The 17,205-nt window shown below is 46.7% G+C and overlaps 1 protein-coding gene across 1 annotated transcript; it reads right to left on the bottom strand.

Annotated features, from left to right (window-relative positions):
• Positions 1–5,258: 5,258 nt before the first annotated feature.
• Soat2 (sterol O-acyltransferase 2) lies at positions 5,259–17,031 on the bottom strand. The gene is made up of 15 exons (XM_027396660.2): positions 16,956–17,031; positions 16,452–16,507; positions 14,909–15,039; positions 14,596–14,655; positions 14,194–14,301; positions 11,367–11,643; positions 10,687–10,753; positions 10,166–10,250; positions 9,753–9,798; positions 9,525–9,654; positions 7,700–7,797; positions 7,200–7,298; positions 6,366–6,501; positions 5,814–5,959; positions 5,259–5,640 (listed from the first exon to the last, which is right to left on the bottom strand). The coding sequence occupies exons 1-15, from the start codon at positions 17,029–17,031 to the stop codon at positions 5,590–5,592; spliced, it is 1,566 nt and encodes a 521-aa protein (XP_027252461.1). The 3' UTR covers positions 5,259–5,589.
• Between the last annotated feature and the right edge of the window lie 174 nt (positions 17,032–17,205).

Raw genomic sequence — 17,205 nt, 5'->3', positions numbered from 1 at the left:
CAAAAATTTTTAATACTTTTCTTTCAAGACTTCCAATTTGTCAACATATGCCTTTTTTTTTTTTTTTTTTTTTTTTTTTTTTTTTTTTTGGTTTTTCGAGACAGGGTTTCTCCAAATTGCTTTGGAGGCTGTCCTGGAACTAGCTCTTGTAGACCAGGCTGGTCTCAAACTCACAGAGATCCACCTGCCTCTGCCTCCCAAGAGCTGGGATTAAAGGTGTGTGCCACTACCACCCAGCCCATAGGTCATTTTCTTAAGTTTCTTTTCTGTTGCTGTGGCAAAACTCCATGACCAAGGCAACTTATAAATGACTGCATTTAATTTGCAGCTCATAGTTCTAGAGGGTTATAAGGTTCATGACTGTCATGCAGGGAGTGTGGCAGCAGGCAGGAATGGCACTGGAGCAGTAGCTGAGAGCTTACAAATGATCCACAACCGGGAGGCAGAGAGAGAAGGCCAACCGGAGTGGGATAGGCTTTGGAACCTCAAAACTCATCCTCAAGTGACACACCTCCTCCAACAAGGCCACATCTCCTATTCCTTCCCAAACAGTCCTACCAACTGGGAACCAAGTATTCAAACATGAATCCATGAGGGCTGTTTTCATTCAAACTACCACACTCCTTCCATTTCTGTCTTAGGGTTACTAGTACTGTGGTAAACAACATTACCAAAAGCATCTTGGGGAAGAAAATGTTTGTTTCACTTACACTTCCAGGTAATAGTCCATCACTGAGAGAAGTCAGGGCAGGCAGGTACCTGGGGGCAGGGACTGAAGCAGAGGCCATGGAGGAGTGCTGCTTACTGACTTGCTCCTCATGCCTTATTCAGCCTGCTTTCTTATAGCCCCAGGACCATCATCAGCCCAGGGGTGACATCAATCACTAATTAAGAAAATACCCTACAGGCTTGCCAGCAAACCGTTTGTATGGAGGGATTTTCTCACTTGAAGTTCCCTTTCAGATGTCAGCTTGTGTCAAGTTGAGATAAAACTATCCAGAGTACAGTTATGTATTAGAGTGGGTCTCTATAATGGGAAGGTCAGTAAGAGATTGACTATAGTCAGTATCCCATGATAGAATAGGAGAGGCCCTTCGTAGACTCAAAGCCATACAATGGTGAACAGTCATGAGCAGACAGCTAAAGGGATCACAGATAATTCTAGAAGTTTGGTCATGGTGGAGAAGAGGGTCAGGAGAGGAGGAGGTAGAGATAGGAGATATGGGGGGGTTATCTATGTGCTGGTGGGAGCAATTTGCCGGAAAAAATAGGGTGAGTGGTTATTTGAATCTAGGAGGAGATGGCCTTTCAATTCCTTCTAGTCAGAAGTAGGCAAACCTGTAGACTAGGTCGGATAGTGGGAGGAAAGAACCTTGGTCCCACCCACCACAACCCATTGTTATCCAGGCCTGCTTGGTTTATGCCCGTATGGGATTTACTGTTGTTGTTGTTTTTTCTTTTTTAAAATTTTTATTTATTTTATTCTATGTATGAGTTCTCTGTGTGTATGTCTGCATGCCAGAAGAGGGTATCAGATCCTATTATAAGTGGTTGTGAGCCACCATGTGGTTGCTGGGAATTGAACTCAGGACCAGCCAGTCCTCTTAACCTCTGAGCCATCTCTCCAGCCCCGTTTTGTTTTTTTAATCTAAGTTGTTCTATTTAACAGTAAAGACTCAGGAGTCAGATATTGGGATGAAACCCTGCTAGATCAGAGAAGCCAAGAAGAAACTAGGTGACCTTTCTTTTTGGCTAGAGACTTTGCAAGAGAGCATCTCTCCACTTGTTACAAACCAAGAAAGATGGAGAATCTCTAAGTCCCTCCCTACTCCTTCCTGTCCATCCATCCAGCCTCAAAAGCAATAGTTTCTTTTCTTTTTTCTTCCTTTTTTAATTTATTTTTGTTTGTTTGTTTGTTTGTTTTGGTTTTTCGAGACAGGGTTTCTCTGTGTAGCTTTGGAGCCTGTCCTGGCACTTGCTCTGGAGACCAGGCTGGCCTCGACCTCCTAGAGATCCGCCTGCCTCTGCCTCCCAAGTGCTGGGATTAAAGGCGTGCACCGCCAACGCCCAGCCCGGCTTAAATTTTTAATTTTAATATTTATTCATTTATTTGAGACAGGGTTTCTGTGTGTAACAGCCCTGGCTGCCCTGGAATTCACACTGTAGTCCAGGCTGGCCTCGAACTCACAGAGATCTGCCTCCTGAGTGTTAGGATTAAAGGCATGTGCCACCCACCGAGGCAAGCAATAGTTCTTAAAGTGTGGTCCCTAGATCAGCAATTTTGCCTAGCCCTGCATACTCATTAGAAATGTAAGTTCTGAAATCAGAAACTCTTGGATTGAAGTTGGGATGAAAAAAAAGTCCAACACAATATTAACGAGTCCCAGAATGGTTCTTCAGGCTTGAGAGTTCCTATTCAATGAGAATTTCCATCCTTTCCCACGCGGGTCTCCAAACACCTGTCCTTAGCCACATCCCTGCTGATGCCAGTAGTGAGTGAGTACAGGTGAGGGCTTGATCTCAGGGTTAGTGGAGAGAAGGCCTGCTGTGAACAGCTATGTGCAGTTTTGTTATTGTCATTGACCTTTGGAAACTGTGAGAAGTGGTCAGGGCCATGGGCATATTTGGGCATATTGGAAGAGAGTGACTCAGAATTGTAGCTCTGTAGAGATGCAGTTGCTGTGACTTCTGACCCCTAGAAAGCATAGGGACCACCCAGGAGAAGTGTCTGGCTGCTTAAGAAGCAGTCAGGACCACTTAAATATATCCAAGTTGTGTGCAAAAACAAAACCAAGGCCAAGACCCCAAACTCCATCACTTTCTGGAAATAAAATGGCTATTTTGAACAGTAGCAAAAAAAAAAACAAAAAAAAAAAACAGTATATGTACTGAAAGAATGGTTACTGGCAAGACTCAAGTCAGTGGCTTGGATGAACAAGTGGAAAAAATATTTCAAAGCACAGAACAAATATGAGGAAATGGAAATAATTAGAAAAATACCAATAGCCCTGATGCTGAATTGTTCTGGCTCCAGAAGAAGAAAAGGAGGAGTTGAGGAAAGACAACAATTACAGAGTAGGAAAATACCTTGCTGACCCAGAGAAAGACCCAAACTTACAGATTGGAAGGACACAGAAGAGAAAAGAAAGCAGAAACACGTAGACAGGAAACACCTTGATTCTGAGGTCGTCCAGGTTCTAGACAGAACAAGTTATTGGCAATGGGAAATGGATCAGCTTGGCAAAGAACACTGCAAGTGGCAAACCGAAAAGCAAGGGTACCCAGACTCTCACACAGTGGAAAAGGCGTTCACTTGCCAAGGCAAAAGAAAAGTATCTGGGACCAAGCTTGACAGCTTGAGTAACAGTTCAGTCCCTGGGACCCACATGGTAGGAAAGATTGGGCTCTGTAAAATGTCCTCTAACAGCTGGGCAGTGGTGGCGCACGCCTTTGATCCTAGCACTTGGGAGTCAGAGGCAGGCAGATCTCTGTGAGTTCAAGGCCAGCCTGGTCTACAGAGCAAGTTCCAGGACAGGCTCCAAAGCTACACAGAGAAACCCTGTCTCAAAAAGAAAAAAAAAAGGTAGATAGATAATTAAGAATACATTTTTGGGCTTCCAAGATGGCTTAGTTGGTAAATGTGACATCCTTAGTTCATTCCCCAAGGAAACCACAAATAGTGGAAAGAGCAAATAGACTGACAACTTACACTCCGACCTATGCAAGCACACTCTGGTCATGGATGCATTCATGCATGTGCTCATGCACTCTGGACACACATACACACACACACACACACACACACACACACTATACATTAAACAATAATAGTCAAAATAAACAAAATAATAAAATATTAAAGAAATTGTTCAGACTTACTTTCTTTTCCTGTTCTTCTGGTAAGTCCTCTGACAAAAGCGACTTAAGGGAAAGAGGGTTTACTCTAATCCACAGTACAAGGTACAGTCCTTGGTGAGGAAGCCAAGAAGCAAGAGCCTGAAGCTGGTACATACATTGTCAGGAAGCTGAGAGTGATGGAGTGCATGCCATCTTGCCAGCCCTTACTTAGCTTTTGAGACAGGATCTCTAATCCTCATTTTATTTCATTTCTATGTGTATGGGTGTTTTACCTGCATGTGTGTCTGTGCACCATGCATATGCCTAATTTTTATTTTTATTTTTATTTTTTTAAGATTTTATTTATTATGTATACAACATTCTGCTTCCATGTATATCTGCACACCAGAAGAGGGCACTGATCTCATAATGGATGGTTGTGAGCCACCATGTGGTTGCTGGGAATTGAACTCAAGATCTCTGGAAGAGGTTAAGAGGCACTTTTAACCTCTGAGCCATCTCTCCAGCCCCTAATTTTTATTTTTAATCAAGTTTTTGTATGTGTGTGAGTATACTGTGTGTGTACACTGGAGTGCATTGCCTGAAGAGGCCAGAAGAGGGAGTAAGATCTCTTAGAGCTGCAAAGAACAGTACAAACTTTGAACCTGTGATACGTCTCTCCAGCCCCTCAATGAACAATGTTTTAACTTTTTTGTTTTGCTAGAAAATACCTATTTGAAAGTATATAGTGACAGAGAGATATACACTCAATTTTGTGTGTGTGTGTGTGTGTGTGTGTGTGTGTGTATGAAAAGTACATGAGGCTGTTTGTCATATAGTTGTTTATAAGGTCACTTATTCACTAAGTCCATTTTTCCCAGGTGTGATGGCACACACCTTTGATCCCAGTACTTGAAAGACAGAGACAGGGCCCGACGGTAGTGGCCCACGCCTTTAATCCCAGCACTCCGGAGGCAGAGGCAGGTAGATCTCTGTGAGTGTGAGACCAGCCTGGTCTACAAGAGCTAGTTCCAGGACAGCCTCCAAAGCCACAGAGAAACCCTGTCTTGAAGAAAGAAAGAAAGAAAGAAAGAAAGAAAGAAAGGAAGGAAGGAAGGAAGGAAGGAAGGAAGGAAGAGAAAAGAAAAGAGAAGAGACAGGTGGATCTCGGTGAGTTTGCAACCAACCTGCAAGTTTCAGGCCAGTTCTAGATCTAAATAGTAAGACCCTGCCTAAAAACAAAGTGAAATAACAATAATAATAATAATAATAATAATAATAATAATAATAATAACAACAACAACAACAACAATAGCTCCACAAAACCAGAAGTCACACTAGCAAAAAAAAAACCAAAAAACCCCACAAAACAATAATAAGGTGGGTTTTCAACAAATGATGAAAATGAATGAAAAGGGAGACAAAGATTTTATTGTTGCATGGGGAGGAGTAGAAAGAACCACACACTTCTCAGATTAGGTGGCTCTTGTTCCTCGGGGCCACCTCACATGTGGAAAGCCCTGGGTAAGATGGTAACCTGTGCCCAGTCCATAGATGCTGTTGCTCAAGTCACCCCACACCAAGTCTGTGGTCAGCTGCCCACAGAGTTGTGTACCTGAGTCTCTATAGCCCCGTGTGTGCAAGGCCCTGACTCTGAATGGGGTAGGGGAGTGCCGTGAAGGAGCCCAGCCCTGGGTGTTGCAGGTAGAGAAGAGCTGATACCATCATCTGGACATTATGGTGCCTTGACTTCTAGGAATGGCAGGACCAAGATCGAGGTGTCACCAGCCCCCAGAATGTTGTCTGTGCCATGGAAGAGTAGATTGTGAGTGAGGTCACCTCTGGTGACACACATTATGAATCTAAAACATGAGTCCCCTGCCCCAGCCTTGCCCTGTGTCTGAATCAGAGCCCAAAGGGGCTGGTTGCTGGATTCCCTGTCTCAGATGAGGAGCTAGGAGAGGTTGTTGCCTTACCTGGGGCAAGGGACAGTGTCGCCGAGCATACCACTCCTGGCAGTATAGGCTGACCTGGATGCCCTGGCCCAGGAAGAGCAAGGTCCACATCAGGACGTTCCAGGCTGGACCTGTGTGCCTGTCGTTCATGGTGAAGTTCAGCAGCCCTAGGGCAGGAGATGGCTCGTCATCCCAGTTCCACATCTCTGGGCCTTGTCTCCCATGCTAGAGGCTGGGAAGTGATAGAATGGAAAGAAATTCTCCCTCCCTAGACAAGATCTTGAACAAAGCTGCAGAAACTCTTGAAAGGTCTCAAGGGACTGGGGGAAGCTTGGTTTGCCCCCCAGTTCCTGACTCTTATGCTGTATTTCCCAGCCACACCAAGGTTTCCCTATTCCCTCCACTTCCTTTGATCAAATGCTTCTCTGTAACTAGAAACCTTGGGATATGCCTATTGCCTCCCAAGGCCACCCAGACCCAGCAGACTCCAGGACAGCTGAGCATCTCAGGAACAGCCAGGCCTCCTCCCGCCCACCAGCTGCCTCCCATCTCTGGGTCAGAGGCTAAGCTTACCCCCGACTACAAGGAACTGCATCAGCATAACTGGGTAGAAGAATCCAAGGACAAAGCAGAAGATGTACTCATGCACGACTGCAGACACCAGGAACACTCCCAGCATGGCTACCTTGCGGGCTCGCATGCCCAAGAGCTGGTGGGCAGGAAACAGAATGAATGAGTCTGCCATAAGTTCCCTCTCCAAGAGTCTCTCACTCTTCAAGATGCCAGGAAGGAGTGGGATCCAATGGAAGGAATTCGGGACTTGGGTTCAGTCTCATTTAGGATTGTTCTAACCTATTGGACCTTGGCTATGATTTTATTATTATTACTGTTATTTTTATTTTGACAGTGTTGGAGATGAGGGTCTTATGCATGCTGGGAAAAGTGCTCTGCTATTAAGATATGTCCCCAGCCTAATTATTATTATTACTATTTATATTTTTGAGACAGGGTCTTTCTTTGCAGTCCTAAATGTCCTGGAGCTCCATATGTAGACCAGACTGGCCTCAAGTTCACGGAGATCCTCCTGCCTCTGACTCCCACGTGCTGGGACTAAAGGCATGTGTCACCAACGCCCAGCTGCATGTTCATGTTTTATATACAAGTGCCTATGTGCATGAGTGTGCAGGCCAGAGGACAGCATTGTTATTTAGGTGCCTTTTGTTGTGTTATTGAGACAAGGACTTGTGTGTCTGAACTCACCAAGTAGGCCAGGATGTCTGGCCAGCAAGCCCCACATATCTGTCCTTTTATCTGAACAACATTAGTGGGGCAGAATAAAAGGAGAGGGAACTCAAGGAAGTCCCCTTGCTGGGACTGTGAGAGTGGAGAAGTGTGCACAGCTCATACCCATAGTCCATCTTGATACACGTAGCTGTACAGCCAGTCATGGACCACCACGTTCCAGGTACGGTAGTAGTTGGAGAAGGAAGTAGAGTTCCACCAGTCCTGGGGGCAGGTGTGGATTTGGGGAGGAATGGAGGTGCCATCTCAGGCCCCAGCTACTGCTGCATCCCACACCCACCCCTGCCTGTATTCTCTCAGAAGGGCTGGGTGTTGGCCAAACAGAAACAGCAACACTCTCCCAGATCCCTCTTCCAGCCTGGGGCCCCTCCCCATTGTCTATCCATTCAAGAGAAAAGTTCTTGAGGCACCATCCACACAAAAGCAGTCAGTCCTGCTGCTTAGAGGTATAGGAATGGCATCATCCCCACACCCCGAGGCCCACAGTGGTCATGCAAGAGACCAGAAGCACTGGAAAGTGACACCCACTGTAGCTACCCTCTTCCCTAGGCCATTGGTCAACCTCCCCAACTACTGCTCTCAGTAGGCCCCAGTCCAAGACGCACTCGGTAGAACATCCTGTCTCCAAATCGAAGCATCTCGGCGAAGGCGTTGAGCCAGCAGTGCAGGAAGGCGAAGAAGATGAGGAGCAGCATGAAGATGCCTGGCAGTCAGGAGAGAGGTGCAGCCCAGCAGCCCTGGGCTTTCTAGAGCCCTTGCCCAGCCCTCAGGGCCCCAACACTCAGCAAGCATTTATCCACTCATCATTTATGCATTCCTTAATTTACACATTTGCTGGTGTGCTTAATATTTACTCTATGCCTGAAAATCAGAAATACAGACTCACAATGTCCCTGGCCTCTGGAAATTCACAATATTGAGACAGACACACAAAGGCTGAAACCCATGTTTGGATCAAGGTCAGGTATAATGGGAACTAATGATCATGACAACCAGGGATGTTCCAGGAGATACAATACAGAATACGGAGCTGAAAAAGGACTTTGGCTGTGAGTCAATGCACCTACAGTCCCAACTACTGGAGAAACTGAGACAGGAGGATCACATTAGTCAAAGGGCTAAAGGTAGCCTGAGCAACAGAGAAAGGCCCTATCTCAAAAAAAAAGTATATGCAATAAAATAAAAATTAGAAAAGGAAAAGAGGGAAGAGAGAAGCTTCCCAGAAAGAGGAGCATCTTAGCCGTGGGCCTCTAGGAAGGAACCAGATTCCAGAGCTGCGAAGTAGAGAAAAGCCTGGTATGGTAAGCCTGCAAAACTGGCTACTTGGGATAATGAGGCAGGAGGATTGAGTTTAAGGCCAGCCTGGGTAGAGGTTATCTGAAAAACAAGCAAAGAAACATTTAAAAAAAAAGAAAGGAAAGCTGGGCAATGGTGGTGCACGCCTTTAGTCCCAGCACTCGGGAGGCAGAGCAGGCGGATCTCTGTGATTTTGAAGCCAGCCTGGTCTCCAGAGTGAGTTCCAGGGCAGATTCCAAAGCTACACAGAGAAACCCTGTCTCGAAAAACCAAAATAGATAAATAAATAAACAAATAAAAAAGAAAGGAAAAGAGAAAAATCAAAAGGCTGGAGAAATGACTCACTTCTCCAGAGGACTCAGGTTCAATTCCAGAACCCACATGGTAGCTCACAACTGTCTTTAACTCTATTTCCAGAGGATCTGATACCCTTTTCTGATCTCTGCATGCACCAGGCACACATGTGGTACACAGACATGCATGCAGATACAATATCCAGACACATTAAAAAAATTGAGTTCAGGGGCTGGAGAGATGGCTCAGAGGTTAAGAGTACTGACTGCTCTTCCAGAGGTCCTGAGTTCAATTCCCAGCAATCACATGGTGGCTTACAACCATCTGTAATGAGACCTGGTGCCCTCTTCTGGCCAGCAGGCACACATGCAGGCAGAACACTGTATACATAATAAATAAATAAATCTTTAAAAATTGAGCTCAGTCCCACCTGAGCAACTTAGATCCAGTCTCAAAGTAAGAGTTGAGCTACATCCTTACCCTATACCAAGGATAAGGATGTAGCTCAATGGTAAAGCATTTGTCTGGCATAAGGCCTTAGGTTCACTCACAAGTGTAGAAGGAAGGCAGGAAGGGCATTTGAATCAGGGTCATGGGTGATTAATTTGCAGGACGGACTTCATCTGGGCAGCAAAGCCAGGCCCAAGGCAGGGGGGAGTGGGGAGGGGGAGAGTGGGTGGTGGGGAGCTAGGCTACCAGGCTAAATGAAGATGGTGACAATGACCATGAATGGGAGGGGACAGGTGTGTAAGGGTTTCACAGAAAGACAGAGTGAAACCTGCCCTGACAGGCCTTCCCCAGGGCAGGGCACAGCCTGTCCCCATCGTGATGAAGTCTTACCTGGGCCTGTGGCATGCAGGATGGAGAGCAGCAGGGCACGGGTGCTGAATGGTTCCCGGCTCATATTGGCAAAGACAGGGACACAGAGGCGGGCCAGGATGAAGCAGGCATAGAGCACACAGCCCAGGGCCTGTAGACAGAAGGACACGTGGGTTTGTCCTTCCCAGCCTCCCTTACTTCTAAGCCACCATGAGTCAGAGCTGGCCATCTCCTACCCCATCTTCTGACCTGGGCAAAGTTCTTGGCCACATAACTCCACCTGATGGTAGGTGTCCTGCAGCAGAGATAAGAGAAAGCGATTACCTTCCTTTTTACGTCATTCGATGCTTAGGCCTGCAGCCCTCTCTCTGAGGCTCTTTCCAGAGTGGATTCCCTGGGGTTGTGGGGGTCTAGAACACTTTGGGTTCCCCAGAGCAAACACAGCCGACATTTAGTTTAAGTGTCACTGAAGGTGCCCAACCATACTCCGTTTCTAGAACTGGGTTGATTGCTCGAGACAGAGGATCGTGGGAATGTGCAGGACAACAGAAGGGGCATCCTCCGTTCCCTTGGCCTCCTTCTGAACAAGTGGCCATTGCAGTGGGAAAAGGGCGCCACCCTCAGTAGGCCTGGGAATTTGGGGAGGGGCAGCAAAGTCTCACCTGGGGTATGCCTCTCTGTAGATGAGTGTAGGGCAGAAGAGGAAGTAGAGGTAGCTGGAGAAACTAGGGGCACTGATACTCTTACCTGGGCAGGAATGAAATGGCTGTATTAGCATGGGAGGGTGAAAAGAACTATGTTAGCATGGGGAGGGATCCAGGGTATGCCTTCAAAGGGGCTGAACTCCAGCACATGATCACATTGTAGACCAGCTTTCCAGACCTGCTGTGGCCAGAGCTTGATTAGGCAGCCACAACCCATTCTCCTTCCCTTGTATCCCAAGTTCCTCTAAGAAAGTTCTTACTTAGGGCCTGGGAACCAGAAAGCCCCAAAAGGTCTGGGTAACGGAGTGGTTCTCTTAGTAGAGGCCTGAGAACACTCATGATAATGCCACTTAGTCCAGCTCAGGGTCAGATCTGTGTCTGCTGGACAGCCGGCTTGCAAAGACAGAGCTTTGCATCTTCCGGCTTCATCCAAGCAGCCAGGAGGTTCCAGTTCACAATGGGTCAGCGGGACACCTCACCTCTGACACAAAGGATCCCAGGGACAGTCTCTCTCAGGAAGGAGTAGCTTTTCATCAGGAACCTGACCTGTAGTGAAAGAGAACAAATTTCTATGTGGCTCTGAGAAAATCAGATTTACCACAGAGAGGCAAAGCCAAAGACCTGCCTGGAAGGAGCCAACATTTCTCCCTTCCCTTCCCTCTCCTCCCCCCCTCCCTTCCCTCTCCTCCCCCCCTCCCTCATCTCCCCTCATCTCTTCTCATCTCCCCTCCCCTCCCCCTCTCCTTCCCCTTCCCCTTTCCTTCCTTCCTTTCCCTTCTGTTTTTGGTTTTATCAAGACAGTTTTTCTCTGTGTAGCCCTGGAACTCAACACTGTAGACCAGGCTAGCCTTGAACTCATAGAGATCCACCTGCCACTGCCCGAGTGTTGGGATTAAAAGTGTGTGCCACCATGGCCCGGCTAACATTTTCTATTTTTTTTTTTTTTTTTTTTTGTCATATGACTTTATAGCTTAACACAGACAGTGTAGGGACAAAGGGTAAAGGAAGACAGGGACAGCTTCATCCCACCAACTCTCTGCAGAGTGTTACCTAGCAACCTCATTTGTGTACTTTTCTCAGAGTCATAGGCTTACCAAACCCCAGGCTATATCAGTGCCCATTCTCTGTGGACCTGGTCTCAGAGTTCCCAGGTGCTCACCTGCTCAAAGACCAGCACACATTTCGAGGCTGGTGGAAGCTGATGCTTTACCGCCACATGGACTGGGAGAATGCAGAGCATGGCTCCATGGGCAGCCAGCAGAGCACAGCCCAGGCCAGCGCCCAGCATCCAGGTGCCCCCAGTACTTGGCCTGGCCCACAGCCGCAGGGTTTGGTAGGGCACTAGCAGTGTGGACAGGAACATGGGAACCCAGGTCATCAGGGCCAAGGGCAGCTGTCCAAAGCTAAAGATGAGTAGGTCAAACTCCAGCATCAGCCTAGGAGAGAGGAAGAGAAGACAGTAACCTGGGCAAACAGAGAGGGGTTTGTGTTGTGGAATACTATTTTAACTGGGAAAAGATATGTTACATTTGTTTCTGAAAAGATTGCATCTGTTTCACCTTGCCTGCCTAAGGCACCCGATTGGTCTAATAAAAAGCTGAACAGTCAGTAGCTAGGCAGGGGAAAGGATAGGTGGGGCCATTGAGCAGAGAGAATAAATAGGAGAGATCTAGGATAGAGAGAAGAAAGACAATTGAGAAGAAGGAGGAGAGAATAGGCAAGAAGCCAGGCAGATGCCAGCCAGCAGACACAGAGGAAGCAATGAAAGTCAGATATACAGAAGTAAGAAAGGTAATAAGCCCGAGGCAAAAGGTAAAGAGAAACAGGTTAATTTAAGTTAAAAGAGCAGGCCAGAAATGTGCCTAAGCTAGGCTGAGCATTCAAAACTAATAATAAGCCTCTGTGTCATGATTTGGGAGCTGGTTGGTGGCCCAAATTAAAAAGCCTGGTACAGGTTTGATTTTGCTTTTTTTCTAGACAGGTCTTGTGTAGCCCAGGCTGGCCATGAGCTCACTTATGTAGCTCAGGATGACATTAAATGTCTATGTCTGATTCATGCAGGGCTGGGCCAGACCCTTGATAGGCTGTGTTCTGAAAGTGTCCAAGTTTGCCCTGGTGTTGTGCAGGACTTCAGTGCAGGCCCTTGCCTCAAAGACACAGTCATGGGATAGGCTTGATCTAAATGATCTTTGGAGCCCTAGGTCAATGTCAGTGTTGCAGAAGGCTCAGTACTGCAAGCATTAGGGTATGAAGAGTTGAGATGATTAATTTTATTATTTTTATTAATTTGGTTCCTCCAGTGTGTAGTCCCATGCACCATGCTCAGGGTTTTGCCTGGGTGGAGTGATTGGCACTTGCTTGACTTCTCAGCTACCTCAGAGGCTGAAGCAAGAGGATGGAGAGTCCTATACTAGCTAAGATATAGGAAGGCCTTGTCTCAAAAACAAAACAAACAACAATAACAAAACCCAACTTTTTAAAAGAATACATTGTTTGGGACTAGGAGAGGGCTCAGTGGTTAAGAGTACTCACTGACTGCTCTTTCAGATTCAATTCCCAGAACCCACATGGTGGGTCAAACCATCTGTAACTCCAGTTCCAGGGGATGCAATGTATGCCCTCTTCTGACCTTTTTGGGCACCAGACACAAGTGGTGCACAGATATTCAGGCACACAAAATTAAAATTCAAAAACAATGTGTGCCTTATAAAGTTGAAAAATTGCAAATAGGGGCTGGGATATAGATTGGTTGGTACAGTGCTTGCCTAGAATGCATGAAACTCTAGGTTCAATCCCCAGCATGGCATAAACCAGGTACTGTATGCCTGGAATCCCAGTACTTGACAGGTGGAGACAAGAAGAAGAGAAGTTTAAAGTCATCCTTAGCTACCTATCAATTTCAAGTCCAGCCTGGGCTATGAGGTCCTGTCTCAAACAAATAGACAAACACTGGAAACCACTTCAATGGCTGTTAATAAAGGACTGCATGAATAAAATCTGTTCATTCTGCTTTCTGTAGTCACTAAAATCAATAGATTGACATAGAAAGATGATAAGAATTTGTTGTAAAATCACAGATACAGCACCTTGTTTATAGACATCTCTACAGTTTGCATCTTGGTAGTGACTATGGACATATTGAATGTGAATGCACAGGGAACACTCTGTCAAACTCAAGCTATTAAACAAATAAACAAAAAGCCAGGCCTGCTTGTCTGTGGCAGCGCCTTTAATCCCAGCACTCAGAAGACAGAAGCAGGTAGATCTCTGAGTATGTGGCTAGTCTAGTCTCCAGAGCCAGTTCCAAGATAGCCAGGGCTACACAGAGAAACCCTGTCTTGAGCAAGAAAAAACAAACTACCTTCAGCCTGATTTGACATTTTACTGAGATTTGATCCCTATAATAATGGTCGTATTCTTTTTATTTTTCTTTCATTTGTTTCTTGTGTTATATAGCCCCAGATGGCCTGGAACTTTCTATGTAGACCAAGATGGCCTTAAACTCATGGAGATTCACGTGCCTCAGCCTCCTGACTGCTTGGATTAAAAGTGTATATTACTCATAATTAATAATAGACATTTTACTAGAGGGAAGTGCTGTAGCATGCTGAACCTGTAGGCCCCTCATCCTCTCCCATTTACAACTTCTTGAACCTGTCTTTGGGCTAGATTGGGAACACCAAAATACAGACCTCCAAGGGAGGCTATTCCTCTGAGGACTGTGTCTGTTGATCCCCTCTGAGAGATGGGAAGTGGCTCAGAGGTGGGAAATGGGTATCACCCTCTCTTATCTAGACCCAGGACTTGTACTTGGTAGAAAGTCAATACAAGTTACCTGAATTGAGTAGGAGAGAGAGAGAGAGAAAGAGAGAGAGCAGTTACCACGGAGACTCATCCGAGATTAGGGAGAGAAGGTTCAAACAGCTGTGGGAGGCCGGGCAGGGCGGGCATCTGATCAGCTCATTGTGTCTGTGGAAGGGGCCTACCTGCCCTCATCAATGAGGTCGATGGCCAGGGTACTGATAATCAAGACACATAAACCCGCGATGAACATGTGGTAGATGGTTCGGAAGTGCTGCACCTCCATCAGCTCACTGGAAGGGAGGAGCCCAAGAGTCAGTGATGAAGGGTCTTCAGCAGCCTGCAGAGGAGCTCGGGAGTATGCCCGTGAGGGGTGTGGGGCCCAGGAATCCAGAACTCCCAGCTGAGGGCAAGCCTGAGGCTGGGGCATCTCTGCCTGCTGATTTGTCCCCCTCCATTAATACTGAGGCAGAGCTCCCTCCAGACCCTCCCTGCAGACCACTGAAGCCTATGCATGAGAACTGTGACGTCTATGGTACCCCCAGCCAAACCTTTTCTTCTTGTCCTTCGTTCTCCCCCAAACTTACTCGAGCAGTGACTTTCGGGAGATGAAAACTTTCCGTTTCACATGGGGTAACTCCCGGGTCCTAGATTGAGACAGTTTTCAGAACCAGGCCCCAAAGAAAGAGGGTGGAGGGTGTGGAAGGTAATAACAAGCCGTGGTGGCAGCAGGAGAAGGTCAGGGTTGGGGCAGAGCAAGACCTGAAACATGGAGGCCAGTGCTGTGGAGACCAGGCAATCAGGAGAGCAGATAAAACGCTGAAGCCAGGGGCACGCCAAGGCTGGCAAAGGGGCAGGCATTCAGCTGGAAGAACACCTATGTGAGACCCTCAGACTCACTTGTTTGTGGTATTTGGGGCAGTAGAGGATCTGTCTTGTTGGGGGTAGGCTTGCACAGCCTCCCACATGGCCTGATCCAACAGCTCTGCCAGCTGTCTCTGTGCTTGCTCCAGAAACTGGGTCTTCACAGCCTATAGGACACAGCCAGGCTAGAACCCATTGTCCCTCCAGTCAGCCATTCCTTTCTTACAACAGTTTACTGAGCTTCTCTCTGAACCATGCAGGGCTAAGTGCTAGCAACAAGAAGAAGTAAGCATGGCCCCAGAGCTGCCTCAGCCTCTGTCCGTCTCCCTGGGGCGGCTGTGAGGACAAAGAACCTCAGGAAAGCTGAGTGTGGTAACATATGCCTGTATGCCTGTAATCCCAGCTACTCAGAGGAGGGTAACACATTTTACTCCAGCTTGAGTGAATGATTCATCTCAAAGGAAAAAAAAATGACAGCAAGAGGGAAGCTGTCACTCAATCCTCACTCTCTAACCTCTGAACTGTACCCAGGCTAACAGTAAGACTTCACCAGTGACTCTTGGTCCTTACCCAAACACCTATGTTTAAACAACTCCATCTTTTATTTTCCTCTCTTTTTGTGTGTTTGGGTTTTTTTGTTGTTGTTGTTGTTTTGTTTTGTTTTGTTTTGTTCTGTTTTTTGAGACAGAGTTTCTCTGTGTAGCCCTGGCTGTCCTGGAACTCACTCTGTAAACCAGGCTGGCCTTGAACTCAGAGTTTTGCCTGCCTCTGCCTCCTGAGTGTTGAGATTAAAGCATGTGCCGCTACCACCTTGCTAGCCTGATTCTTTTTAATTTATAGGATGTAAACAAACCTAACAGATTATTTATTTTAAATTGGGGGAAGACAGGATCTAGGTTGGCGCTATCTGAACAATGTTACCAGAAAATTTAACTGAGGTTTTTAAAATATTTATACAAAAATTTTGATCCTGAACCCACATTGGAGAGAACTGACTTCTGAAAATCTCTCTCTCTCTCTCTCTCTCTCTCTCTCACACACACACACACACACCACTACTACTGTTAATGTTAAAAGAGAGGTTTTATCTCTGATTATTGCTAGAGACAAAAAAAAGCTAAGCAGTAACTAGTGATTTAGGTTTCAACACTACTCTCCAGTTAACCTTAATTCTGTGAGCTTGAAAAATTTTTATTTTATTTATTTATTTATTTATTTATTTTTGAGACATGGTTTCTCTGTATAGACCCAACTGTCTTTGTATTCGTTCCATAGACCAGGCTGGCCTCGAACTCTAACTCAGAGATCTGCCTTCTTCTGCCTCCCAAGTGCTGGGATTAAAGGTGAGTGACACCACCACCGAGTTTACCTTTTATTTCTTAGGGTCTCATGTAGCTCAAGATGACCCCAAACTTCTGAGCCTCCTGTCTCTACTTCCCAAGCACTGGGATTATAGTTGTATGCTGTCACATTGGGTTTATGTGGTGCTAGGACCAAGACCTGTCTTCATTATGATAGGTTAGCACTCTACCAACTGAGCTACCACCCCAGCCCAGACCTACCCTCTGTGATCCCTCACCTCCACATGTCGGGTCCATTGCACCAAGTCTGGGGCTCTGTGCGCCTTAATGTTTCCTAGGAGGAAGAACCAAAAGGGACACCCAAGAGGGAGGAGTTAGGGCTCTAGCCAGAGCTGACCTTGATCTGGAAAATGCTCTTTATGCTCACCAGTCTCTCTGTTCCCAATCAATATTTAGAATCGTGAGTGGAGCCACTAAAAGGGGGAGTGATATGTGCTGTGAATGAGGCCATTGGCAAGAAAGAGCCTGATGCAATTGCTGGAAACGGGGCACAGAAAACCGGGAAGTACTCCGAGAGTCACCCTTAATGAAGGCAAGGCCACACTCTGAATCTCTTTCCTCCATTGCCAGTCTGAGTGGTGTGAGGAACAGTGCAGAAACCGCCTTCTCTGGCTTCCCAGGAGAGCAAGGAACGGTGTTTCAGCAGCTCAGCTAACTCTAAACCTGAGGTACCCACCTCAGGCCAGCAGGGCGGGGCGGGGCGGGGCGGGGCAGGGGCTCACCTTCTCCACCAGCTCCCTTCTCCTGCTCTTCTCTCAGCCCTTCTCTTCTCCGCAGTTGGGACCCGTTTGGCTCCATGGTGCTAGTCTAGAGCGGGCAGCTGTTTTCTGTCTTCTTTCTTTCTTTCTCAACCTACCTACGGGAGCTCTTATCCCACTCGGAGATCTGACAACTCCAGAGACTAAAGTCCTTTCTGGAGGGGGCTGGAGGTTAGATAGCTTATCTGCTTCTCAGATCCTGGCTCTGCTCTGT

The sequence above is a fragment of the Cricetulus griseus genome, chromosome 2, assembly GCF_003668045.3.
Source record: "Cricetulus griseus strain 17A/GY chromosome 2, alternate assembly CriGri-PICRH-1.0, whole genome shotgun sequence".
Classification (NCBI taxonomy): domain Eukaryota; kingdom Metazoa; phylum Chordata; class Mammalia; order Rodentia; family Cricetidae; genus Cricetulus; species Cricetulus griseus.
The sequence above is the reverse complement of the archived record's forward strand: the minus strand, read 5'-3'. Positions and strand labels throughout refer to the sequence as shown.

What these genes read in the sequence shown, in the direction of transcription:
- Soat2 (XM_027396660.2), bottom strand. Translation starts at nt 17,031, where the DNA reads ATGGAGCCAAACGGGTCCCAACTGCGGAGAAGAGAAGGGCTGAGAGAA. An exon ending in GTGTGCTGGTCTTTGAGCAG is followed by an intron (nt 10,754 to 11,366) that starts GTGAGCACCTGG and finishes CTTTCACTACAG; the next exon opens with GTCAGGTTCCTGATGAAAAG. An exon ending in CCTGCATGCCACAGGCCCAG is followed by an intron (nt 7,798 to 9,524) that starts GTAAGACTTCAT and finishes CCTGACTGCCAG; the next exon opens with GCATCTTCATGCTGCTCCTC.